General features: G+C 40.4%; 3 protein-coding genes and 1 long non-coding RNA gene across 6 annotated transcripts; 2 read left to right on the top strand and 2 right to left on the bottom strand.

Annotated features, from left to right (window-relative positions):
• Nucleotides 1-5653: 5653 nt before the first annotated feature.
• LOC146504519 (uncharacterized) lies at nucleotides 5654-14197 on the bottom strand. Of its 2 annotated transcripts, XM_085130669.1 has the most exons (16): nucleotides 14055-14197; nucleotides 13754-13882; nucleotides 12838-12963; nucleotides 12210-12336; nucleotides 11423-11593; nucleotides 11304-11338; nucleotides 10903-11067; nucleotides 10660-10794; nucleotides 9083-9121; nucleotides 8861-9001; nucleotides 8196-8275; nucleotides 8048-8071; nucleotides 7555-7817; nucleotides 6431-6547; nucleotides 6235-6356; nucleotides 5654-6143 (listed from the first exon to the last, which is right to left on the bottom strand). In XM_085130669.1, the coding sequence occupies exons 1-16, from the start codon at nucleotides 14055-14057 to the stop codon at nucleotides 6069-6071; spliced, it is 1752 nt and encodes a 583-aa protein (XP_084986795.1). In that variant the 5' UTR covers nucleotides 14058-14197; the 3' UTR covers nucleotides 5654-6068. The 2 variants fall into 2 exon arrangements, with proteins under 2 accessions (XP_084986795.1, XP_084986796.1); XM_085130670.1 differs by lacking the exons at nucleotides 13754-13882; nucleotides 14055-14197 and adding an exon at nucleotides 13505-13526.
• A 333-nt stretch (nucleotides 14198-14530) lies between these two features.
• LOC146504517 (uncharacterized) lies at nucleotides 14531-23061 on the bottom strand. Of its 2 annotated transcripts, XM_085130672.1 has the most exons (11): nucleotides 22905-23061; nucleotides 21169-21968; nucleotides 19650-19711; nucleotides 19302-19340; nucleotides 18849-19193; nucleotides 18412-18638; nucleotides 17995-18170; nucleotides 17745-17789; nucleotides 15278-15353; nucleotides 15041-15145; nucleotides 14531-14939 (listed from the first exon to the last, which is right to left on the bottom strand). In XM_085130672.1, the coding sequence occupies exons 2-11, from the start codon at nucleotides 21685-21687 to the stop codon at nucleotides 14869-14871; spliced, it is 1665 nt and encodes a 554-aa protein (XP_084986798.1). In that variant the 5' UTR covers nucleotides 21688-21968; nucleotides 22905-23061; the 3' UTR covers nucleotides 14531-14868. The 2 variants fall into 2 exon arrangements, with proteins under 2 accessions (XP_084986798.1, XP_084986799.1); XM_085130673.1 differs by lacking the exon at nucleotides 22905-23061 and having other exon boundaries at nucleotides 21169-22870.
• LOC146504518 (uncharacterized) lies at nucleotides 18605-20320 on the top strand. Its single transcript, XR_014868682.1, has 2 exons — nucleotides 18605-18713; nucleotides 18847-20320. It is a non-coding gene; the product is annotated as an uncharacterized LOC146504518 (long non-coding RNA).
• An 881-nt stretch (nucleotides 23062-23942) lies between the features above and the next one.
• On the top strand, nucleotides 23943-26039 carry LOC146504516 (pancreatic secretory granule membrane major glycoprotein GP2-like). The gene is made up of 3 exons (XM_085130674.1): nucleotides 23943-25003; nucleotides 25105-25350; nucleotides 25433-26039. The coding sequence occupies exons 1-3, from the start codon at nucleotides 24888-24890 to the stop codon at nucleotides 25617-25619; spliced, it is 549 nt and encodes a 182-aa protein (XP_084986800.1). The 5' UTR covers nucleotides 23943-24887; the 3' UTR covers nucleotides 25620-26039.
• The last annotated feature ends 10 nt before the right edge of the window (nucleotides 26040-26049 follow it).

Below are 26049 nucleotides of genomic sequence, written 5' to 3'. Positions count from 1 at the left end.
TCATTTTTTGAGCTTGACCACTCTGAGTCCAGTCTTTCTCTGTCGCCAAAGAAATTCAAAAGAATGGAATTTAATAATATCTGAAAAGCACAATTTTGAAAACACTGGAAAGACCTCAAGACATTTTTCCTTTACCTTCTATGTAAACAAAAATTTCCACCAAGGCTTTTCAGTGTGAAATTTAGCGTGTAGAGAAAATACCTGTGCCAGGTTGGCTCCATCTAGTGGTGAACATTGCTTTACCACTACATCAGGTGAGTTTTTCTCTGTGCACAGTGACACAAAACTCATTTAACAACATAAACTATTAAAAAAATGATGCAGGCAGATCAAGGCAATGTTACAGATTCAGTAAGAACAGAAGTTTATTCCTTCAAATATGCAGGGCGTCACACTAACACAGCTGCTTATGTCCAGCATCGCTCTGTTATTATCAATTTGATTCAAACGTGTCCAGTTTATTGTCTTAAACTGGCATTAAAGCTTCAGTGAACTAAAGTGGTGCCTCTGAGTCAGCACCCAGAAAGCTCGTCTCTTTGAAAAATGTGGCCATAAATACGAGCGCTGCTGGGATCTTAAAACGCTGGGGCTAAATCCACACCTGAAATCTTTGTTTCACTCAGTAACAGCAGCTTTTTAATATTATTGACTATATGTTATAGTCAATAATATTACAATTACAGTTACAATTAGAATGCAGTCAGCATGTGCCAAACAAACTCCCCCCAAATCGATCATGTTTGATATGATGATGACGTTTTTAACATCTTATTTATCAACTTATTTAATACACTGTATCAATCAATTATTAAACAAATATCAGGCTGTAGAAAAGCCAATAATAATGCACCGAGCACGTTCATGCCATAACAGCTAAATGGCCATCAAAGAAAACCCTGAATGCCTAATACAGGACAGGCCAACAGTTAATGCAGCCACAGATGGACATCAGTCAGCTTTCTGCACTTTCCACCTGATCACATCTGTCCTCAAAGTCACGTCACTTCCTCTGTGGTTCATTTATGTTTACTTTTACATTTGCAGTGACAATAACTTTAGTGACATAGTGCACACATTATTTCCTATGGACTGCTGGGTTATCTTGGTTTATTTAAGTTAGTATTTTTAAAGGTGAAGTCAGTCATTTTTAGGTTATTTGATAGAAAAAAGGATCTTGTACTCATAAACAAACATAGAATAGTGGATACAAATGACACATTGTTAAATGTGTCATTGGTCACTGCTTACTTTCCTCATTATTTAAGCATTACTCATCCTTAGTATGTCATTTATGAATACAGATATACGTTCTTAGAAAGAACCACTTCTGAGCCTGATCTCCTTACTCCAAGGAGCTTTTGTGAGTTATCATTGTGCCAGAGGAGGAGGGCATCCACTACTTCTCCAAACAACTTCCCCAAACCAAAGCACAAATAAAACAATAAGTAAAACAGGCTGTTCTAAAGTATGATTAAAGTTCAGCCTCATTAATATAAATGTCACTGACAGTTGCTAATATATTGGAAAAGCAAAATACTTACTGATGTCTTTCTGTCCAACAACAGGAGTGCTGGTCCCGAGCCTCAAAGACAGTAAGAAGCAAGCAGAGGGAGAAAAAGCAGAACAGTTTTCAGAAACTGATTTGATCCTTAATGGCTGTACAATCATTGTAACATAGAGATTGCTTGTGTTGTTAAATAAAGGCTAGATTTGACATTAATAGATGCCACAGATGTTCAAAAGCTGCCACAAAGCATGAACAACAAATGGACGTCTCCTGCACCTCCCGAAGAATTTTGTCTGGGCTCTTATCTCACTTTTTTATTTCAAACAATCAACAGAAAATTTCACAGACATAGTTTTATGTAAGGTTTTTAAGGCTGTGGTGTTAATTTTGAAGTAACATGAGCCCAGCGGCAGCAGCAACGCTAGGCTAACACTAACTAGCTAGCAAGATTATAATCCTGGTGCTAAACTAAGAGAAGCCACAAAATCAGTTTGAATAAGAGTAAACATTTACTCACCAAGTCAGTGTGTCAGGTAAAGATCCACAGCAATGACAATAATATCTTGAGCTGACGCTTCTCCAGGTTTGCTCAACATATTCCATAACAAATGCTGGCACCGTGAACATGCGGACTGAGAAGCTTAATGTGTACTTTGTAAAAACGATGAGAAAAAAAGCTGGCTGAAGAAGAAAAGATAAATGGCCTTTTTTTCAAGCCTTCTCTCGGCCGGCCGTTTGGCCTATGACATGTGGCGGAAGCCCCTGGTACAGGGCACCGCCAGTTCGATCCCCTCACGAACTCAGTGGCTACGGCCCTCGCTTGGGGGGCGGGGAAACACGCACTCGTGTTTCCTTTATGCTTTTTCCTGCTCTCCCCAAGTCCGACGTGGCATTTTCAAAACACATCTTTCATCCTTCTGCCCTGAGAAGCAAAACTTCCAGCTTAGTTAGTTTTTCTAACTTAAGACAAGTCAAATAAATGGAGTTTATCAGCATTTCTGCATAAAAAGTACTGGTAACTTATTTAAATCGAGTTCTAATAACAAATTGTTAAAAATTGAGTTGAGCCTATTTAATATTTTTAATTAAACACAATATTTCATTTTACAGTGTAGGTTTCCATGTGTAATTAGTGTGTAAGAATATTGCAGAAGAAGCTTAATGTGTACTTTGACAATAATATCTTGAGCTGACGCTTCTCCAGGTTTGCTCAACATATTCCATAACAAATGCTGGCACCGTGAACATGCGGACTGAGAAGCTTAATGTGTACTTTGTAAAAACCATGAGAAAAAAAGCTGGCTGAAGAAGAAAAGATAAATGGCCTTTTTTTCAAGCCTTCTCTCGGCCGGCCGTTTGGCCTATGACATGTGGCGGAAGCCCCTGGTACAGGGCACCGCCAGTTCGATCCCCTCACGAACTCAGTGGCTACGGCCCTCGCTTGGGGGGCGGGGAAACACGCACTCGTGTTTCCTTTATGCTTTTTCCTGCTCTCGCCAAGTCCTCCGCCCGCTCCACATCTCTCTTATTACCTTTTATTACCCGAAGAAAATCACAATCACGCTTACACTCATGCCTTTGCCTTTCACCACTTCAAAACTGCGCCTACTTCAATATTACCTTCATTCGCTCTCTTTGCTTTTCGCCTTTCTTTCTCACTACACTAAGTACAGTTTTTTAACGCTGTGTATTCACTCTTGCTAAGTACATGTGAACAGATCTTGAATAAAAACAACAAAACAAAACATACTTTTCTGTTTTCTGCTTCTTGCTTGTAGGTGTCAGGATTAATTAAGTGAAGTCAAATTTCCAGACAGTTGGTATTTAAGCTGATTTATGACACTGATGCATCTTAATGTGCAAGTGGGATAATGTGTGACTCTCCTTGTTGACCCCTGTGAGAACAGAGTGGGTTATTATGGAAAAGGGACATAAATCTGTGGGTACAGTCACAGTGTGGTTACTAAGCTGACTATGAGCAAGTCCCTTAAATAGAACAGATTAGAAGCAGATTAGATTTAGGTAAAATGATTACATCTCTTCTCCTCCTCACTATTTAAAGGAACAAGGATGTTAAGGGTTTTAAGGGTCATGAAAATGGGGGACAAACAGAAATAATAAATATCTCATCTATTCCTCAAAGTTTATAGCAAGGTGTTTAAAATAAGGACTAATATCAAAATGCAAACATGCAACTTTAACTTTTGGCACACTTTACAATATAGATACTATTAAATGCAAATGGATTAGAGTAAAACTTTAATGTTCCTGCGGGACAGTTTACAGACAGACGTCCAGCTCCAACACATCAAACACGGATCTCCTGCATTATTGGATTATGTTATATAAAATGCTGCTACTAAACCAGTCACATAAAAATCATAAATGAATTAGTGGCTAACCTCCAAATATTCTCATTGTTGGCGGGTGGTGTTTTTTAAATTAGAGCTGTAAAATGTAGAAAGCCATGAAAAAGAACAGGTAGTTGGTAAAACATCTCAATCTTATTCCCAGGGTGCCAAGTACATGTATGAAAGCTATGGGCATTTACCTTATGAGCCCTTTGGTGTTGGTGTCACATAGCTGCATTAAAATGCTCCAAAAGGCTCAAACAGGGTCTGTGTTCTCTTTCTTCATATATGTACATCATAACCATTGGGTACATGTCATTTTATGAGGGTCGTCTTCTTCCTCTTTCTGTTGCTCTCATACACTATAGTGGATCATCTGCCTCCATCTCACCTTGTCCCTACCATTGTCCTCTGTCATACCAACCCCCATGTCCTCCTTCATTAGATCCATGAACTTCCCTCGAGGTCTTCCTCTTTTCCTCCTGTCTGGCAGCTCCATCTTCACCATCCTTTGTCCAATATGTCCATTATCCTCCTCTGCACATGTACAAACCACCTCAGACTTACCTCTCTAGCTTTGTCTCCAGACTGATCAATTTGAACTGTCCCTCTAATGCTCTAATTTTTCTAGTTATGTCCATTCTGGTCACTCTCAATTGAAACAGTAACATTTTCAGTTCTGCCACACCAGCTCTGATCTCCTGACTGCCAAACTTCTGACCAATCCCATCCTCCAACAGCCTAATGTGGACATATAGATCTGTTAACTCTCCAAGTCTAATAATGCTTTGATCAGAGTATTACAGCAAAGGTTTATGTGAAACCAGCAATTATCATGGGAACGTCTATACACATTATATATATATATATATATATATATATTTTTTTTTTCTTTGATATATATATATTTTTTTTCTTTGATATATATATATATATATATATATATATATATATATATATATATGTGTGTGTGTGTGTATGTATGTGTGTATGTATGTGTGTATGTATGTATGTTATGAACAGCTGATCGGATCGGCAAAGCGTGTTTCTGGAATATTATGTTTTTGTTGCTGCAAGTTAAATAACTCATGAAAGGATAACCAAGCACACCATTGGGCAGAGAGAGTGTTCGCCCGTGGCGCCAAACAGGCTAGGACCGCCACTGTCCCTGATAGTGGCTCCAGCGTACCACACGGTGATGGAGGAGGTGAGGATGGACTCGATGATTGCAGTGTAGAATTGCATCATCATCCGTGTTGGCAGGTTGAATTTCTTCAGCTCCCTCAGGAAGTACATCCTCTGTTTTGGCATCATGGCCTTGGACTCACTTTTACAACTTTTTAATAGGAAAAAAGAGGAATTTTAATTAAAAAATGTTTTGACATTTGTGAAAATGTAATTTTTCCTGTATTCATTTTTTTTTTTTTTACATTTGTTTTGGTTTTTATTGCCTTTTGAGTCAAAAGTCTCCAGAGGCAGATGCTTGGTTTCCTGGTATTTCAAGACATTAATGCAATGGAAAGGGATTTTAAAAAAAGAAAGAAAGAAAAGACAGAGTGGAAAGTGAATCTCACATGAAGCGGAGGAGCTCAGAGTTCTCTCACTAGTCTAAATATCTTCAGACGTGAGTGCAGATAGTAGTGGGAACATTTACTCAAGTACTTAAAATACATAAAGTCTGTGTTTCAGGTAGGTGTTTCCATGTTATACTAGATTCTGCTATTGTCATGGTTGGCTGTGTGGCAGGCAAGCAGAAGCGGTGGACCCAAAAATGCAGGACTCTTGGAGATGGGAATAAACTGAAAACGCAGCTTTATTGCTGGACGAACGATTGAAAATAAAACTTACAAAAGGAAAACAAGACTAAACCGAGGTGCTGGAGGACTGGACATTACAAACACACAGCAGGTTGAGGGTACGACGCGACAGGGAGCACAGGAAAACACAGGGCTTAAATACACAGGGGAGTAATTAGGGAATGGGCAACAGGAGGGAGACACAGCTGGGAGTAATTAGGCTAACGAGACAGGGGAGAGGTAAAACTGAACACACTGACATAAGACATGAACTTTCAAAGTAAAACAGGAAATAAGAAACAAATCACAAAACCGCAAACATATACACAGTCATCCAGGACACACATACACACACGTATACATATATATACACTCTCCACAGTTATGTGTTAAAAATACAGTAGATCAGGTCCATCAGTCAGAAACGGAGCCTGGAGACGTCTGAGACAAAGTTTTTGTAGCTCTCTGTTGACGTTCCTCATAATATTTCTAAACAAAGGGAAAAGCGAGAAAACAAACATCGTTAGGCCAACAGTGTGATTTTGTGTGCTGAATCGTGTATATGTATGTGCGTGCGTACCTGCAGGTTGTCGTAGTGTTTCTGGCTGCAGCAGTGGAGTTCCTTGGCGGTCTTCTCATTCAGGCAGAAAACAGAGCAGATGTTACAGAAAAATCCTGATTTAGGGACCACAAACTCCTGACCTGCAGAGAAGCAGAAACAGGAGGATTAGACAAGTATTAACAACAAATTTGAATTTAGAGTGTGTGTGTCTGACCGATGGGGCTGTTAGGGTTGAACTGAGGCAGTCTGAAATCTGCTACAACACACGGAGACTGAGAGCGAGATCGCTTTGCCTCAGGTCCGACAAGCTCCCTCCTGCGTTTACCCACAACTGAAAATGAAAAGAGCGACACGTTAATCATCAACAAATCTGCTACAGGAGCCACTGGCTTTATAAAATATTTAAACATTCAATTATAACTCAATAATAATTGAACAAATGATTTCGATTTACTTGAAAAGGTGAAACATTCATCGGCCACTTTATTAGGTACACCTGTTTGACTGCTCATTAATGTGACTCTCTAATCAGCCAATCACATGGCAGCAACTTAGTGATTTAGGTATGTAGACATGGTCAGATGACCTGCTGAAATTCAAACTGAGCATCAGAATGAAGAAGAAAAATAATTGAAGTCACTTAAACGTGGCATGTTTGCTGATCTTAGCATTTCAAAAACTGCTGATCTGCTGGGATTTTCCCACAGAAGCATCTCTAGGGTTTACATCAAATCGTCTGAAACAGAAAATATCCAGTGAGTGGCAGTTCCCTGGAGGAAATGCATTTTTGAGTTTAGAGGAGAATGAAATAACTGCTTCACGCTGAGCGGAAGGCCAGAGCAAGCCAAACAACCACTTATTACAATGCACAAGAGTATCTCTGAACGCACAGCACATCCAACACTGAAGCAGATGAGCTACAGCAGCAGAAGACCACACTGGGTTCCACTTCTCTAAGCTAAGAACGCAAAGCTGAGGGTACAATTCACACAGGCTCAGCAACGCTGTAAAATAAAAACGCTGCCTGGTCTGTTGAATCTCAGTTTCTGCTGTGACATTAGGATGGTAGGGTCAGAAATCTTGGATCCATCCTGCCTTGTATCAAAATTTCAGGCTGGTGATGGTGTGGGATATAGTCATCGCACCAACGGAGCATTTTTTAAACACCACATATGTAAAATATATTAGTACCACCAGGCTGAATGTCTGTAGCACAGTGAGGAGCACAAATATGAGATCAGAGCCATAAAATATCACAACTTTTCTTTTTATATTCAGTTTACTGTGTTTTGGCTGTCAGAGCGGTGTATTTTGCTGATTTAAAGCAGCTCTTTGTACCTTTAATGTCGGCCATGCTCCATCCATCATTCTCCTCTCCCTCCTGCGTCTCGTCGTCAGGACACTTGGGCTCTGGCTGCTGTCCAGCAGGGGCGGCTGCAGCATCGGGCTGGGTCACTGCTTCCTCCTCGGTCCTCTGGCTCTCCGCCTGGCAGTCACCTTTGGTCACTGCATCAGTCGATTCTGCGGTCTTCTTGGTTTTCATTTTGAGGTTAACTTTGTTGTCACCAGAGTCTTGCAGACGCTGTTTCAGGCTCTTCAAACTGAATTTAAAAGCAAAGATGCCAGTAGGTTACCATGAAAAGAGGTTTGTTGTCACAAAATGTTCATGTGAAAGAAGAAATTCCATTTCAAATTCCTAATCTAGAGTTGCTTATATCTAAATCACATTCTTCTCTTTTTGCATCTTTGGGAACTGTTTACTATAGACGACCTTGAGGAGCGTATGGTATATTTGACTCTGCCACTAAACCTGAAAAAGAAAGATACTCACGACTCAATACGTCCAGCTTTACTCCTATGAAGAGGAGAGAAAAAAGCACAAGGTCAGACAGACATGAAGACACTTTAAAGAAAATGAAAAAACACAGTGTAAAATAAATTTCCTCTTTTTCTCACTTCTGATTGTGGGACACACTTACCAAGCAGATAAATAGTCCTTGGTGACTTTGCTCTCCATCACCTGTGTTAATCCACCAGGTTCGGCCATCTCAATGCATATCTGAGAAAACAGAAAGGATATTTGAGCAACACAGTGGTACTCAATGGGTGTGCTACAGGCACGATTTGTATTGTACAGGGCCATAAAGAATTTGTCCTGGCGAGTTTCTTTACTGCCCTGTACGATAGTACAAGGCAAAGAAAAAAAATCTTGGGGTTTTAAACTTGCAAATGGGAAATAAGTGCAAACATATTTCTATACTTTTGCAAAGTTTTTGATTGAACAATAAAACCACTGAGCAAGAAACACTAAAAGAATAACTTAGCGCTGCCTCAAACTGCAGGGATCTCCCCTGCTCGATGGGCCAGGACAAAAGGCTGAACAGGTCATAAGATTACTACTTGGTTGAGAACTTGGTGCATTTCAGGCAGTCCTTCTTCACCAGTGTTTGCAAAGGCATGTCAAATTCAGATTGCCTGCCGCAGGGAATATTTAAACTTGCTCAACTAGTGTTAAAAAAAACACAAAGTCTCCTTCAGACTCATTTAAAATGTTTGTCAATATGAAAAGAACAGCAGACACCATGACAAGCCTTGCAGCCTTCTGTAACACATAAAAAAGTTGCACGTGTTTATGAAATCGTACCCTGTTGGCAAGCGGCAAGAATCTGACAAAAGCAGCAATGGACGCCACCACTTCCACGATCATCACGACAAGGTCCACATTCACCTCGGAGACCTCCACACTCAGCAGCCGGTCCTCCAGAGACTCCGACTCTGGAACATGCTGAAAAACAACCAGCGTTAAGATCAGGGAGACCCGAGCCTGCTGCTTTTACAAGACAGATTTATGTGACTGCTGACTTACAGTGGTGCTCCATTTCATCATGCTTCTATACATGCTCTCCTGTGAAAAGAGTAGAAGATGAAAGGGGATTACATCAATCACTGATCCTCTGTTTGTACAATAAATATTGAAGAACTCTCCTCCTGGCTAGAGTGTTTTTAATGTTCTATTGACCACATTTAATAAGATAAATATTGGACTCCACTGTAAGTGAGAAGTGACTCGATCCTGGTTTGCATCTTTGTGGCAAAGGATTCATACTTCAGGATAGTAACGACACAACATATAACCAAGGTTTTGCAGGAACTATTTGATGCTATTTGAGTCTCAGTGTCAGGTCTGACGGTGCCCCGACCGGCGACCTGTGTGTATGTGTGTGTTTGTTCTCCTCTCTCTCGCTCTGTTTTTTCCTCTCCTGCTCCGCTGCCATTGTTACGCGGTCGCGTAGCAACGGGAGATCTCCGACCCGGAAGTGCTGCCGCTCTGAGCTGCTGTCCCACCTGCGACTGATTCCTCGCCAGCTGCTGCCAATCATCCGCCGTCGTTGGCAGAGCTATTTAATGGTGTGGCTGAGTGACAGACAGCGCTGGAGTATTGCACCAAGCCTGGTAGTGACTCGAGCTCAGCAAGGGTAAAGCAAGCGTTTGATAGCGGAGGGAGGCTAATCGTGGCTGCTTTGCCTTTTCCCAGGAAGCGAACGAGACGGAAGGAGAGACGTCACTGATTCACGGGAGTTGTGTGGACACACGAGGAGAGACGGGGAGAGGAGCACTGAAGGGACTTGCACTATGGATAACTGTGGATTGGCTTCACTGTAAATAAAGACACTGTTCAACTTTAACGAGAGGTCCGCGTCTGGGTTCACTAACTCACCATCCTTAACACTCAGTGACTTTCCGCAACAGTTGTCAGACCTCGATTCCTCTTAACATGTAGCTGTGGAGAGAGTTCTCAGAAAGCTCCTGAATAGCTAGCCCACAAGGAAACTTGAGATGGGAAACGCTGAAGCTAGAAGGTTAGCAGCGACTGAAGTTTCAAAATAAGTAAGGGCATTACTTAATAGTCAGTAAAACACTCTATAACCTATGTCTGGGTCTTTAAAGTTTACACGGGGCTGACTTCACAAGGAGCTCTGTGGAAATTTAAAGTGGTGGCGGAATGACGTGGGTTGTCGCCTATGAACAGAAAAGTGGATAAAGTTCATGCAGCTTTTGTGCTGCTGTTGCAAAAAGGAAGGAACAAATACAGACAAAGTAACAATAAATAGTCGATTTGAAATTCATGCATATTTTTAGTTTTTCCATTTCTTATTCAGATATTTATCAATAAGTGACTTATATGTATGTATATATTGTATATATTGTCCTATTCCTTACTTCTTGTATCTGTCTTTGTTACTGTTTGTACTGTAACCAATATATTTCCCCTAGGGAGCAATAAAGTATTCTGAGTCTCATTCTAGTAATATTAGCCCAGAGAAGGATGATGCTGTGCTCACTCCTTAGAGGAGAAATCTGTTTTGATTGGGATCTGAATAGTTTGAGTGAAACAGGAGCATGCCCCTGATTTAACAGCCCCCGATTGCTCCATTTTCATACCTCACTTGTACCAGGAAGCATGTCTTGTAAAACAATGTGGATTCTGAGCGTCCACTCTCCAACAGTAACTGGATTTTTAAGGTAATCCCTGGCGAAATCGCAGCACGCATCCCAGCTGTTAAAAAACACAAAGGCCTGGAGGGGAAAAATGATGCAGAGGAAACATTCAATATTAATCATTAAATTGAATTAAATTTGCAAATGCAAATTTCTCTGTATCGGCCTGCTGGGTCTACTCCTCACCCTCCTCTGCAGTGATAAAACGATTATTTTGTAGTACAGAGTCTGAACAGTCTGATCAGGGACGTAACGCCACACCAGCTTGGTGACATCCTCCTGACTGTAGTTTCCTTCTGGCAAACCGGTCAACATGATCGTGGAGAACGTAGAACCTTGAGATTGGGCTTTCTACAAGACACAAGGTTCAAGAACCAAAGTTTATTTGAAGGGAAACTTTGCGGTACTTTTTAAAAAATATATATTATTATTACTGACCACATAGAGAAGACAAAATGAAACCAAGTTTAGCAGAAAAAAAGAAATGTGGTTTTTGAGGTGAGTATTTGGAAAAATGGACACCTCTTGGTATTTACTCAAGGATTCCTGTTTAACACATGAAACCTGGGTTTAGAAGATGCACTCACCTCAATGTCATCAGGTTCACTGACAGTTAAATACTCTAGAAGTGTAAAACAAACACAGTTAGTAACAGTCAACACTTTATATCTGGAGGTTAATTTTAGTTTCCAGCTGTTTCTCTCACCTGGGATTGTGAACCAAGGAGAGACAGTGGGGAACACAAAGGGACTAGTTGTCATTGTGATCCAATATGGTGAAGTGCTGCGTTGTGGGATGGTAATATCTTCTGTTGGGACAGTTGCACCATCAACAGCAACCTCGGTGTCTGGCAAAGCTTTGTCTGGCAATCTTGGTGCTGCACAAGCAAAAATACGTTTTGTTAAAAGTTTTGTGGGGGAAAGAAAAGGAAAAATGAGTGGTGCAAAACAGGTTTTTAATGTTTACAATGATCCAGTAATATCAATGTTTTGACTTTTATTTGAACTTTAAGCACCTTTACAGATACCCAAGGTATCATAGACATCAGAAAAACAATGATTAGTGGGTTAGCTCAAATGCCAGACTGAAAAAGTGCAGTTTAAGTAATGGCTCTGGTTCATGTGTCTGGGGCAGAGACAAGCAGAAGGAAATTGACCACTGATGGAGCAAAGATTTCTGGAGGGGCCAGAAAAGAGGTCAGAGAGATAATAAGGCAAATGAGCATCAAAGGATTTGTGGGAACGAGAATCACAGTGTTAGTGGATAAAAGTTGAGGGAATGTGTCACAATGATTTATTGTGAACAACAATAAATCAGCAGTTTTGTCTTCACTTTATCCACAGCCCAGGGGAGAACTGAAAAATCTATTCATGAGTGTTTCACAAACAGAAAGCGAAAGAAAGGTCTTACCAGATGACCTTCCATTAACTTAACCCATCTTTTTTTTCCCTTTAAATCATATTTGTTTAAAATCCCATTTAAAAAACACTTACGCAGTGAGGTACATCCACGCTGTGGTATTTTCAGCCTTGACAATTTGTGGCCGGTGGCCCGTTTTAGAAGGCTGTACCAAACGCCAAGGCGATCAGCATCACGAAGAGACTGAAATTCGATAAACACCTGAAACACAAGAAAGAAAATGTATTCTGAACATTTTACCTTCACATTGTAAATGTTAGAAAATAAGTGCTAAGCACACGTGGAAAGAGTGAACTAAGTACAGCTTTATTGTGGAGATCACTGGATTCAAAAGTCAGAAATCCTGGCTCAATGATGCACTGGAGCCACGCTCAACATGCTGTAATGTGATAAATACTAGTGCGCATGAGCATATGAAGAATTGCTCAGCGAGCAGCTTATCGGCAGTCTCTCTTTACTATCGCTATAGTTTTGCAGTTGTGCTTTCCTCAAGATAAGTAGCATCCAAATCTAGACACATCATCTCTTTTTAAGGATGGATTTATGAAGGTTGGTGCATGTCCTTTAGTTTTGGTGTGCAAGCGGTTAATCTGTCAATTTCTCTGTATGGTTAAGATTACACTTACACAAGCACATATCTCATACAGCCTTTCACAGACTTCTAACACATGCACTTGTTGGCATTTATGAGTGTGTTTATACCTTGTTGAGAAGAGGCAGGTAGTTTCTTACACAATCCATTTTTTTCAAAGCTTCTCTGAGATCCCTGGACTCGCCTGGCGAGATGTTCCTGATGTAGATTAATCGTGCTCCATTGTCAGTCACTTGCTGCTTCGAGAAAACCGGGTTAACGTGAAAAAACAACAACCCCACAAACAGTATGACGTTCCAAACATTCTTATACTACAGTTCCAAGATCAAGGTCATAAGTTTGCACTTATATTCACACAGCAGGTATGCACCCTGGCAGCTATCTTCATTTTCCAAACAATTTATAATTGCAGCTCTTGCTGTTTTTGATAACACTGGTTGAAAAAATATTTAAACTAATGTACACACAGTGCCGTGAAAAACGCATTTGGCTCGTTCCCAATTTCGTAATTTTTTGCACAAGTTTCAAATCGTTAAACAAATGTTTAAAAAAATATACAAAATGCATTTTTAAATGAGGATTTAATTTATTCCAGGAAAGAAGTTCTCCAAACCTTTCCTAGCCCTGTGTGAATATCTGAAAAAACGGGTATGTCCCCATTTTTCAAGGTGTTTTGACTTGGATGCGAGTGCTTCCAGTTATGACTTTATACTCTGACCAATAAATCTAAAGGTATTCTAGTGCAGTCTTTGTTTCTGAGATATGTGCGTTACTTACATAGCATAGCCGTTTCATCAGAGACTTTATAAACTCAAGCTGAAAGAAAAAAAACAGGTTAAAAATCATTACATCACTTCGGATTCGGTTCGATTTATTTCAGCTTAAAGGTATTTTTTTCTACAAAAAGAAATATTTTTTTACATTTATAATCACACTTTAAATAAACAAGCAGAAACAAATATTTTCAAATAATTTTAATAACATCTGTCACAACAGTAGATAGCATTATCTACACACAGTGCTTACCGGCGTCATTAAAATGTTGCCCTTCTCAACCTGCAGTCGAAGTTTAGACCCATTGAGAATAAAATCATGATTTTCTGATGCTAGCACGATGTTTTTAGCTGCCACTGCTGTCGGCATGAGGGCAAAAGCCTGAAGGAAAAACAAACAACCAAACACTGATTTTTACTGAATAACCATGAAGACAGGCACTCACAAAATATGTATTAACTAACTAAATGTTAGTTAGGTCGTCTTAGAAAAGATATTTAGAGCGCCATTAAAATGAAGGTCATAACCCAGCCCAATGCAAACTGGTGCTTACCATGCGTGCCTGTGGTATAACGTAGATCGCGTCGTCGTAATACTCAAATCGGTGTCGAGTGAGCAGACCGGCGATGTCCTCCTCTGCGTAACAGCCATCGTGATACTCTGGCAGGTTGCTTATTAACAGCACCTTGTAATCAAGCTGTGCAAACGAAAAGAATTTCAGGATCAGTTTACAATTGCAATGGAAGAAATTCCAGACAGAAATCTGAAAAATGCAAACATTAACTTATGAACACAATCAGGTACCTATTACAAAATGTTTCTGATGCTAATTTTCCTTTTCCTTTACTTCTTTTTTTCTTTCTTTGTTTTACGTAGTACAGCTCTACCTTGACTCACTGACAAAAAAGGCAGTAAGAGTCAGCTATGAAAGTACTTTTCATTTAAGGTGGATCCATAAACAGTGATAACTGATTCACAAAAGGCAATGTGTAAACAGCACTATTGCACATGTCAAGCTTGGGAAGGAAAAAGCACTCAAAACCACCATGTCCTGGATGACTGTGCATATAATTTGAACATGTTAAACTAGCTTTTCAATAAAGGAGTTTTAGTATGTGTTAGTACATGAGATAATTGTTTTATTACAATACTAAGTTGGTAACCAAGAATGGTGCAATTCTATTGGTGTCTATACTGACTACAAAATCTCTGGTATTGCGACATCCCTAGTGAATTTTTAACATTTTTCTACATTTACACCTACTTGAGCGTCACCTGACAATGAGATATAACCCAACTACAAACTTGTAAAACAAATTGAACTATTTCAGATCAAAACTTAAGCACTTTGATAAAGCATGTTTTTCTTACAGGTATAATTGAAGTGGTTTTTTTAATGTTACCTTTGACTTGGGAAGTTTGACTGTCTTGAGACAACCTGTAAAGTGCAGAGCAAAAGAAAAACAAAAAAATAATTATAAAATAGAAAATATCTTCACATTGAGAAATCTTTCATACAGATCTTTGGGGATTTCTTACGGATTCTTTCTGGACACAGTTGCTCTTGTATCCGCTCCCAAAATGTTGGGTGGGTAACAGCGACCGGCTGATCCTTTGAGATCTTCTCTGCAGTCTCTGCAGAGTCTTGGAATAAAGGAAATGTAGTTAAGTTCAATAGTGGTAGTTTAGATAGGATGCAAATTACCCAGCTGATCTAAATACAAATCTGCGTGGTTGAGGCCGTTTCTGCTTTGGAAGCCAAGACTTTTGGCTCACCGTCAACTGCAGCACCTTTAATTGGTTCAACAGCCTCCGTAGCCTTGGCTGTATTTTTAGGTGCCACCGCAGCTTCCTTACAAACACACACACAACGAACATACATTAGTTTGTATTACTACCAAAACTGTTAAGTTACTACATTCACACTAAAAATCATACATGAGCACTTGTCATGAGCTTACAAGTATTTACAGACAAGTTGGAGTCTTCCATGCAAACTACAAGCAACTGTGGCAACTTGCAAGCAACCAGTGCGATTCCAAGGATGTTTTCAGTGCAATGTGTATATATAGATTTCAAAAATGCATAATGCAACACAGCAAAATAAAAACAAAGTACAGTGTGTATGTTTTCATAGCATTAGACTTGAGCGGAAACTTTCTGACATGGGGATGACTATATAAAAGCTCAGTATAATCCAAAGTAACTATGAATTTGAGGGGTGCGAGACTGTAGAAGAAATGTAAGGATAACCAACTGACTTTAAACCGCATAATGAATGCAGGACTACAACCGTGAACGGACAGTATATTTATAGAGAATTGTAGCTACGGTGCATAAATATCTATCTTAGATTGCAGAAGCAAACCAGGAGACAAACAGGAGAGGAACTTTCTCTAGATTCACAAGTAGGTCAATGAACTCATCCATCTATAACAGTGACAGGGGCGGATCTAGAAATGGGGTGGCAAGTGCCACCCTAAAATGATCCCTTGCCACCCCAAGTGCCACCCCAGTTTTGCATATGACAGTGTTGTTTATTAAAATAAGATAGCATTAACAGTTTGAGCGTAGTTACAGTCAACAGTGAATATAAATGCTAAAACTGAAAATATTGCATAGTGTTACCCCCCTCCACCATTAACAAATGGTTCAGCCCATAGCAGGACCGGCTTTTTTCTTGTTTTCAGTAGCAAGCGATGCTTATGATTGTGCCAGAGCACATTCTGAACAACACCATGGGAATTTTGCTTTTTACACAGGTGGGTGGATGTTACACTCTGGAAATGGAAGGAAGGTGAGTGTTATTAACCCTCTGTGGTCTACGGACACGCTGCACCTCCAAATCACATGACTGATGTAAGCTGACACAGCAACAAGCTGCAGCCATGCTGAGTTTCTATTTCAGCCCACATTGAAAATTCGGACTTCAAAGTTTTAAATTTTAATTACAGGCCAGTAAATCCAGAGTTATGATAATATATATAAGCCACGCTTTTTTCTAAATACTGTCGTCACGTTTTAGTGTGGAGTGTTTACTTAGTGTGTTGTGTAGTTGTTCTGTTGTGTAGTCGTTTTGTTTTGTGTGTCAGTGAGGGCACTAATGAATGTCACAAAGGCACATTTGCAATGTAAACACTGTCACTAAGTAGAAAACCAGCGGAGTGATACACCTGCTGTTGTCAGGCCTGCAGGTTTATCCCTGTGCTGTTCTGTCTTTTGGTGGACAAACTTTTTTTTACTGGCACACATCATTTGTGGGGCATCTTATTGCGACACCTAATTGCTCTCTCATTTTAGTTGTAGTAATATTTTTAAATTCTTATACAAAATGAAAAAAAAAACCAAAACAAAAAACCGGCAGGTGTATTGGCTGCATTTTTAGATAAATAGTTGTATATGTTTACAAAATGTACAATTTATATTTGCATTTCAAGTTATAAAAATATACTGGTTTTTTTTTTACAGTAAAAAAATACTACTAGGATTTTAAGTTCTTTGTGTGATTTCAGATCAGTAATACTAATGCAGTATGTCAGTGAAAAAAACAACTAAATTCAGTTGAGCTGAAAAGACACCAAACAAGGCAAGGGGAAAAAAATAAAATGAAACAATCTGAGGGTGAAATACAAACGTAAACTCAAAAGGAGTCAAAAATGGCCGATTGTATTTCAGACCTCAGTGGGTTCATCCAACAAATCATGAAAAATTAGGTTTCAATTTTTGTTCATGACAGTGCAGATTTCTGACATTTTGTGTCATTTAAGCTGTAACAATGTGATTGTTTTCTAACAGTGTGAAACATAAGTTAGACTTGTGTTTGTAAATGAACCGCCCCATGTTGTGTAGCTTTCTGGATTTCATACTTGTTGGGCTACATATTTATTTATTATACAGGCTATACAGAAACTCGCATGTTTTATGTAACTAAAGTGTGTAATTATGTGGGCTACAGACAATAATTAAGTTCTAGACTATATTTATATGAAAAATGTGTATACTTACTGCATTTGAATTATTCTAACCATATGTAAGCACCTGCATATGTGTTTGAAAAATAAAAAGGCTTCGATTTTGCCACCCTATTTGATTTCTTTGCCACCCTAAGAAAATTTCTCTAGATCTGCCCCTGAACAGTGAACAAATTTCAGTGTACATACCTGTAATTTTGACCTAAACAAAACAACTGACAAATTTTTTTATCCATAGCAGAAATCACATCACTGTGACAGAGACTACTTACAGTCCCTTGTAGCCTCACCATGGTCGGAGGGGAAGATTTACCAGCCTGTGGAAACAGGGAAGAAAAATATGAACAAACCAAATGCAGATTTCATCATGACAACTTGACTCAAACTATCTGCTTGTATAAATCTGTGTTGAAAGATTTAATCTTGGTTGTGTGGCATCAACAATCACGTCATCTGTCACTGATCACATTATAAATTGTCCAAAACTGTGCATTCATGAAAAAAGGCATAATATGAAGTCACCTTTGTCTTCTCTGTGCTAGGCGTCCCTTTAGTTGTTTCTGGAGATGCAGAACGTGAGGACGATGATGATGATGTTGATGGGGACGACTTCATCTTGACTAGCTCAGCCAGCAGGGCAGGAGCCAAAGTTTTGACGACAGTCTCCAGGTCAGACTGTTTTGATAAGGACTGGAGAGCTAAAAGACCACAGGTGCAAAAGAGATTCACACTTTGGTGGGTGCCAAGTCTCGAAAATCATCTACTGTTTCTGAAAGTTTTATAATAGTAGAAAAAACTATACTGACATTTCTGGTGGCACTGGTCTTTATTTATCCTTTACATTAGTAAATTTAAGGTTGTGAGGGGGGAGGATAACTTTGATCTTAGAAAAACTAATGAGTACATACAAAAAAATAAAACATGAAGCAATTTTCAAACCTGATGTTTCCAGCAGTTTCTTTGCCAAGATCTTTGAGCTGCTCGACTTCTTTCGCCTAGGAGATGACCTCTCGGTCGACGATCGCCTCTCCCAGCTTTTCCTCGGTGATGAACGTTTCTCATCTCTTCTTCTCGGTGAGGATCGTCTCTCGCGGCACCTTGAGCGTGATCGATATCGTGAAGAGGAAGGACGGTCATACCACGAGGAGTCAGAATGAGACCGGGACCTGAAAAAAGTATGGATCAAAGAACTTAATAACTCATAAACATCTCAAAGCACACACCCAGCATGGATACAAAAGGTAAATGCTGTCCACCAATTAAGTTTTTTTAAGTTTATATTTTTATATATATGTTATATTTCGCCCTTTAACAATCCACTGGAGAGCTAAATCTTCTTGATTGATCCTAGTTCTCAAAATGTTTGTTGGACAGACCTGCGATTCCGTCTGGACCTGTACAGAGATCGTGATTGGCTTCTGTGTCTCTCCCTTCGGCGGCTGCGTGATTGAGAACAGGAATGACTGTTCCTCCTATTCTGCAAGTCACGGTGGCGACGTGGGCTGCCGGAGCGGGAACGGCTGCTTCGTCTGTCCCTGCTACGCTCCGAGTCACGATGAGTGCGGGGTCTGCGAGAGCGGGAAAGCCTTCTTCGCCTGTCGCTGCTTTGCTCCGAGTCACGATGACTGCGGGGGCTGCAGGAACGGGAACGACTCTCATGTCTGGTTTTCTTCTGGGAAGTCTCAGCAGACGTTGAGGGAGAGGGCTTGGCACCTGACGCACTAACAAGTGCATTAAAAAGAAAAGCACAGTTAAATGAAAGAAAATGAAAGGCTCCAATGCTGGCATGTTTTTTTATTCGCCAAATGACTTCAAATGAAGATATTTACCCTAGCGGTGATGCTATTTCACCGTTCCACTCTGGGTATCTGTGGAAAAACACAGGTGCATTTTTGTCAGATGTTGCAAGGTAGAATGTCCTTAAAAATATATTATTGTTCATTAATTCAAAAACTTAGAAATGTATTCAGCCTTTTAACAATAAATCATTAAGGTGCTTTACAGGAACGCAACCAATGGGCTACAAATATGACAAAGAAAAATGAAAAAATACAAATGAACAGTTCTTAGGAAGCTATCCTAGCATTACAACCCCGACATCATTTTGGCACAACCATGGTTGTGCTGCCCCAAAGATATCGGTTCATAATCACGAAGTACAGAGAAGAAAGACTGACTGCTTTCGCAGAAGTTTGCAGTTCTCGATGTGAAGGCTGGTTTTCTGGTGGGAGACCCAATCCTAGTGGTCACAACAAAAAACAAACATTTAGACAAGATTCATTATTATCAGGAGCAATGTTTGTCATTGACATCACTTGCTGATAAAAAGGTCACTAAACTTTGCAGTGGCCTTAAAAAAAATCTTAAAATATTAACAGTTAGTCCTTCACTGAACGGAGAAGCATTATAACATTAGCCAGGAGCCTGGATTGCACTTAGAAACCTTCATAGGCCAAAAACAAAACAGGAACAAATAAGCATGACACATTATACCTTTCCTGGGATAAAATTTTAAAGATGAAATTATTTAGTATATATAGAAAACACAAGTCAAACATCTGATTACAAACAACCAAAACAAAAGGGTCATCTTAGGCTCTGGATTCTGGACTCTCAGGCTCTTCTTATGGCATCAAAATTTCCCGAGGTTCCAAGAAGGTCGTCTCAGGAGAGGCCAAGTTTGGATTAGGACAAAATGCACCACCTATGTTGATCACAGTTAGAGTAGCGACAGGAAGATGATGTTGAAATAGGCCAGAAGAGGAAGGCGCTGTTTCTTTGACGAGGAGCCCAAATGTGAAATTTGGTGCAGCAAAGGAAGGCACATCCATAAAGAGAGATTCAACAATCAGTCAAATTAAAGCTGGTGCTTGTGTAGCTCATGACTGGGCGCAGCGGGTGCTTATGTTTGTGGTAGTAAAAGTCTTGTGACACCGAAACACTAACTTAAAGTATGAGTAAAGAAAACTAGTATAACACAAAAACAAGGTGCCTACTGATATGAAATAACGGCCAAAACACACTATTCTTCACTCTAGTGACAAAAGACAAAAAGGGGAACTTTTACATTCAGCAAAAGTTCTAGGAAAAGCAAAGCTGAATGAGCACTGTGGAACAGTAGCCCAAGGACAGAGACAAATGAAAAAACAGCCATCTTCCAACATTTTCTGATGCACAGGTTCTTCATGCTTGCAGATTCTTCCTCATCACGTCATCTGAGGCCTTGGCTCCATTGTTAGCAAATGCCTTGAATGTCTTCGCATGGGTTTACATCAAGTCAAAAGACATTAAATCTATCAATTGCAAGTACAGACCACTGAAGTTTCTGAAGGTCTCTTTGAAGTAGTTTTTTAAATTACAACATGTGGTAGACATATAGTTCAGTTTAGTCTGGACTGTAATCCTTCAAAAATTCTGTTACAGAATACTAAATTGCAGAAATATGTGAAAATTTGTCCAAATGTTTGCAGTCCAAGTTGGTAGTCTTCCTACAGTCATCATTATGCAGTAATAGTGAATAAAACAAACCAAATAAACTTTAAAGTAGCATCCATGAAGCTTTTTCAAAACCAAAATCCTATAATGGGATTCAAAGTCAAATAATTAAAAACAACCCCAAAACAAAACAAAAAACATTGCGTTTCAAATAAATAAAAACTGACTGAAAGCAAAAACATCGAACAATCTTCAACTTACCTTCATCTGATTACATTCCTTGTTACATAGAGAGCAGGTATGCGGAAAGACCCTAGGTGAAGTGGCAGTGTAGTCTTGCATTTGGGCCAGCACTGGAATATTTCCTGTCACTTGTAAGGTAAAAGGCAGGTTGTCAGGAGTGATCTGATCTTCAGAGTATGAGATCGGATGTTCCAGGACCTCTTTTTCAAGTCCAAATTGCATAAGGATGTTCACAGCTGTTTCTGAAGTAGACTCTCCAGAGCCCACAGGTTTGGACCTCTTTATGTCCTCTTCCATTGAAGTCTTACTCCCTTCTGGCCTGCAGCTCATTGCCATAGTTAGCAGTGATGGGATTGTTCCTCCAGATTTTGCAGGAGTCTCAGATGAAACTCCAGAAGAGCTAAAGCTGGACCCAGGCCCAAGATGAGGAGGTGTCTTATGAGAGTCTCTCTCTGCCTGCATACTCGACTGTCCATAGCGCCCCTGGGCTGAACTTTGTTTCCCAGCGGCATAGGGGTTATATAAGGGATGGGACATGGTGTTAGCAACCTTCAGAAGGTTTAGTAGACTGATGGCTGCAGCTGTCAGGAAAGGGGGGTGTTGTGGATATAAATGGGGCGCGTGTATTGGTTCGGCCACCAATAGCAATGGCGTTATTTATCTGTGTCAACGCAAGGTGGGCTTTCAGCTGAGCCAGCCGCAAGCATGCAGCTTGCTGCCCGATCAGTAAAGAGCTCCCTGGGAGCCTACCATGTAAGGGGCTCTGTTTGTACCCTGGTGCAGGAGAAGGGGTGTAACGCTTCGATGGCAATGGAAAGCTGGAAAGGTAAAAATAAAGAAAACAAAGAAAAAAGGTTAATGAGTTGTACTGGGCCTCAGAATCTTGGAAAGATGAAATCCACACAGATGGACCTCGACTGGTGCAAACAGCCATAAGTCATGAACACATCCTCCTACCCCCTAAACATGATCGCAACAAGCAGGATTCACTGCACTGTTAATGTGAGCTATGTTATATTGCTGCCTCTGTTCGGTGGTGTCGAGCCAAACGGACTTTAACGTGTGTTTGAACGAGCTGACGGTTCACTCGTTAAGCTGAAAGAAAGATGCTTTAATCACAGCAGTCACACATGTGTCCACTGTACCATCTGGGAACTCTTCTTGTTTAGCACTCGTAATAACACAAACACTAAATCCTCCTTCTCTTGTGCTGTTGTGTAGCAGCAGCACGTTATTTTTGTGCCACTATTCTGAGCGCACATAAAAAACATTTGAGCATAGTGGCACTAAAATAACGCCATAGAATCTTTACTGAAGCTCAGTATTTGACACAGAGTTCGAACTCACTGCTGTGATAACTAATAATGATTAATATAATAACTATCATATTGGCCATATTATATTTACATTACCAAAGTAAGATGACTTTAGTCTCATGAACAACATTAGCTAATTGTTATTTACTAGCTAATCTTAAAATGACTGTTCAGTACAAAAATGAAGCCCAAAAATCATGTTTTACAGTCCTGTGGTCTCAGCCTCAGATACTTATCACATCACACAAAGCTCATGTAGAAACAAATGAACAAAATATGTTCTACTCCATTTCTGTCAAACAAAGCTGTATGAAACGTTTCCCGCTTTTAGTATAATGGTTGATAGGCAACCTGGGCAGCGCGAGGGAGGCTAGACCGTCCCATTTCACAAGCCTACAAGCCTGGTTTTGTTTTCTTTACAACAATCGGTGTACATACCGTGCTTTATATGTGTGTAATCCCTTTGTTCTGGTGTGCTCAAATGTATACTCGCCAAAAACGTCTTCTTGCAATCTGCAACTTTGCTAACGGAAAGGAAACGCTAAACGCTAGCCACATGACCCAGCGCAACAATTTCCGTTTCAATGGGCTGCCTTCAAAATAAAAGCACGAACGGAAACGGCAAATTTCAAGATACTGTAGTAATTCCACTAAAGCATATTATTAAGTGTACCCAGGGGCGATTCTAGGATCAGAGCTTTGGGGGTGCTGAGCACCCAGAAAGCTGTCCATCCAGGCAAGGTAAACTTTACTCGTCACAATGAGACTTCTTCCCCGTCTCTGTCAGTCCCTGCATCCCTAAATGTCTCCCTCTGACTGTCTCTTTGGTGCATTTAAACCCCTGTTCCTCCCTGTTCTCATCATCTGTTGTCTTCATCTCTATTATCAGTCATCATAATTTTACCATCTCTGTGCAAGTCTGCAAATTTCTTTATTAAATCATAAGTCTGTGAAGGTTCTCAGTCATCCAGGTCATCGTAGTCAAAGGAGTTTGCAAAGAAAAGCGTCTGGACTTCTTTAAGTTGCTTGAAGACGTTTCACCTTCATCCGAGAAGCTTCTTCAGTTCGAAGGTCAAATGGTGGAGAGTCCCAGATTTAAACCCAGTGGGAGTATCCCCCCAAAGAGGGACAAAGGACCCCCTGAACAACAGTAGGCTACGGACAATCTTAGTTTTAGATTTTAAATAGGCTGTATACATTTCAATGGGAGCAACAGGACGGTCAAATATCGCTGATTTTACTAGAGAGCAGGATGGATTGTAGGGTAGCAAACATCGTGGGAAAACACGTTTTCAACACTGCAGGTTACCTGGGTGTAATGTTTTTCAGCTAAAAAGAAACATGGCCTGACTCCTACCTAACTATATAAAGAGTAACTGAAGGTTAAATGCAGCTAATATGTCCTGTTTTAAATAAGTTTTTCTTCATAGCATGTTGACTGATTTTTATGGGTTTTTTTTATTAGACCACGAACTGTCCACTAAACCAGATATCAAACTTTTTCCACTTATCCACTGGTGAAAATTATGGTGAGGAGCTCGGCCATCAGGGAGGGGCTAAGACTAGAGCCGCTGGTCCTCCGCATTGAAAGTCAGTTGACATGGTTCAGGCATCTTACTAGGATGCCTCCTGGGTGAGGTTTTCCGGCCATGTACCACCGGGAGGAGGCCCCTGGGCAGACCCAGGACATGCTGGAGGGATTATATCCATTGGCTGGCCTGGGAACGCCTTGGTGTTTCCCCAGACAAGGTGGAGGAGGTGGCTGGAAGAGGGAGGTCTAGGTTTCTCTGCTTAGGCTGCTGCCCCAGCAACCCGGCACCAGATAAGCAGAAGAAAATGAATGGATGAATGGATACTTTATTTATCCCAGCGCTGGGAAATCTCTTTGTTACAGCAGTTTAAAACTAAATGAAAAACAATAAAGCAAAATTACTTAGAAATGATATATAGCTCATTTCAAGCACAGTGTGTGAAAAATGATTTTAATAAAATAAAAACTGAATAATGTCTGAAAGACTACAAGCACACTTTTACAAAAAAAAAAGCCTCTGTGAATTCAGATACTTACTTTTGTGTTTAATTTTCTTCTCTGACAAAGCCAGTTAACAGTGGCTGCTCTAAGAGCCTAAAGAGCAATAAAGGTGAAATTAATGTATCAAATCATTTATTTAAATTCATTAAACTAATGCCTTGTGTACGTAAATAAACAAAATAAAGTGGCAGCATGTGCAACTGAAGATAACAGATCACTATTTGTTTTTTACTTTCTAAAACTTTCTATCCTGGGTAAGCCCCCATGTATGACACTTCGGTTTGCTCCCACAAGATGTCTCATTTTTAACACCTACTAAAAACTGTCACACATCTGATTGTGTGACTCTGCAGACCAGCAACAGCCAAGTGATCTACAAAAACACCATCATGAACCAGAACAGCTCCTCTGACATCATCACTCGTCTCGACCAAATCTCCATCGACTTCTCCTGCGTCCAAACTCAGCCGGACATCAAGACTGCCACCTTCAGGATCAGAGACAGGTGTGTGGTGGCTGCTGGTTTTCTTTGAGTTACTTTAAGATGTGAAGCTTCTCCTGAGGTTTGTGAGTCAGAGAAAGCTGAAGTGTGTTTGTGTTCTGCAGCTCTGTGATCCAGCACATCACATCTGGAGTTTGGGATTACACTCTGACCATGCAGAGCTTCACTGACGTCGACCGCACACAAGCTGTGGAGTCCAACACTGAAGTGCAGCTGAACCAGAAGATCTGGGTGGAGCTGAAGACTGACGGGCTGGATGGAGACGTGGTCGTCGTGGTGACCGGCTCCTGCTGGGCAACTGACCAGCCATCACCCGACAGCACTCCGAGATACGACCTGATCATAAACGGGTGAGACAGACTCAGACAGTCATGTGGTTTTGATCTCTCTCATGGACTCCTGAACAAAGTGTGTTTTCCTGTCTGTGAGCAGCTGTGCCAACCCTGCTGACCAGACTGTGCAGGTGGAGGAAAATGGACTGGGAACCTCCAACTACTTCTCCTTCAGTATGTTCCAGTTTACTGGGAGCTCTGGTGACGTCTACCTGCACTGCAAACTCCACCTGTGCCCCAAACAGGAGAGCAGCTGCCTCCCGGTACACCAAACACACACAAACTGAGCTGCATGTGCTTAGCTCTCACTAAAAATACCAAAACTACATCTGAAAACTTTGTTGTTGCTACTGAATTTTTTTTTCAAAAATATGTGACCAACTTTACACCTTCACATACACATTCTAGTTATTTTTATTTTTGATGTTGCTTCACTCTTGCCCATCCTTTCTTCGCAAATAGTGATGTCACGTCTAACACTGAAACCTCAAGGTCTGTGCTGAGCAGAGGGTCCAAATTAATGCCATGTCAAAGCTTGTATTGTTCTTCAGAAAGTCACGTAACCAAAGATAAACAAGGCACTGTTGTCTGAAATGACGTGGCTGCCTCATTATGTGATTTAAGCTATTGAAAAGATGTGGGAATTACAGTTTTGCATGATCTGGATCTGAGGTGATTCTCAGGATTGTCACAAGCAGGAGATTGCAAGCACATTAT

The sequence above is a fragment of the Neolamprologus multifasciatus genome, chromosome 14 (genome assembly GCF_963576455.1).
Source record: "Neolamprologus multifasciatus chromosome 14, fNeoMul1.2, whole genome shotgun sequence".
Classification (NCBI taxonomy): domain Eukaryota; kingdom Metazoa; phylum Chordata; class Actinopteri; order Cichliformes; family Cichlidae; genus Neolamprologus; species Neolamprologus multifasciatus.
The sequence above is the reverse complement of the archived record's forward strand: the minus strand, read 5'-3'. Positions and strand labels throughout refer to the sequence as shown.

Excerpts from the sequence above, each read along its gene's own strand:
- LOC146504519 (XM_085130669.1), bottom strand. Across the intron at positions 12,964-13,753 it reads GCAACATTTTAATGACGCCG|CAAGTGACTGACAATGGAGC; the intron begins GTAAGCACTGTG and ends TTCTCGAAGCAG. Across the intron at positions 11,068-11,303 it reads GTGAACCTGATGACATTGAG|AAAGCCCAATCTCAAGGTTC; the intron begins GTGAGTGCATCT and ends TGTGTCTTGTAG.
- LOC146504517 (XM_085130672.1), bottom strand. The coding sequence starts at position 21,687 with ATGTCCCATCCCTTATATAACCCCTATGCCGCTGGGAAACAAAGTTCA. Across the intron at positions 19,712-21,168 it reads AGGAATGTAATCAGATGAAG|GATTGGGTCTCCCACCAGAA; the intron begins GTAAGTTGAAGA and ends TGTGACCACTAG. Across the intron at positions 18,639-18,848 it reads AGGTCCAGACGGAATCGCAG|GTCCCGGTCTCATTCTGACT; the intron begins GTCTGTCCAACA and ends TACTTTTTTCAG.
- LOC146504516 (XM_085130674.1), top strand. The coding sequence starts at position 24,888 with ATGAACCAGAACAGCTCCTCTGACATCATCACTCGTCTCGACCAAATC. Across the intron at positions 25,004-25,104 it reads ACCTTCAGGATCAGAGACAG|CTCTGTGATCCAGCACATCA; the intron begins GTGTGTGGTGGC and ends TGTGTTCTGCAG. Across the intron at positions 25,351-25,432 it reads TACGACCTGATCATAAACGG|CTGTGCCAACCCTGCTGACC; the intron begins GTGAGACAGACT and ends GTCTGTGAGCAG.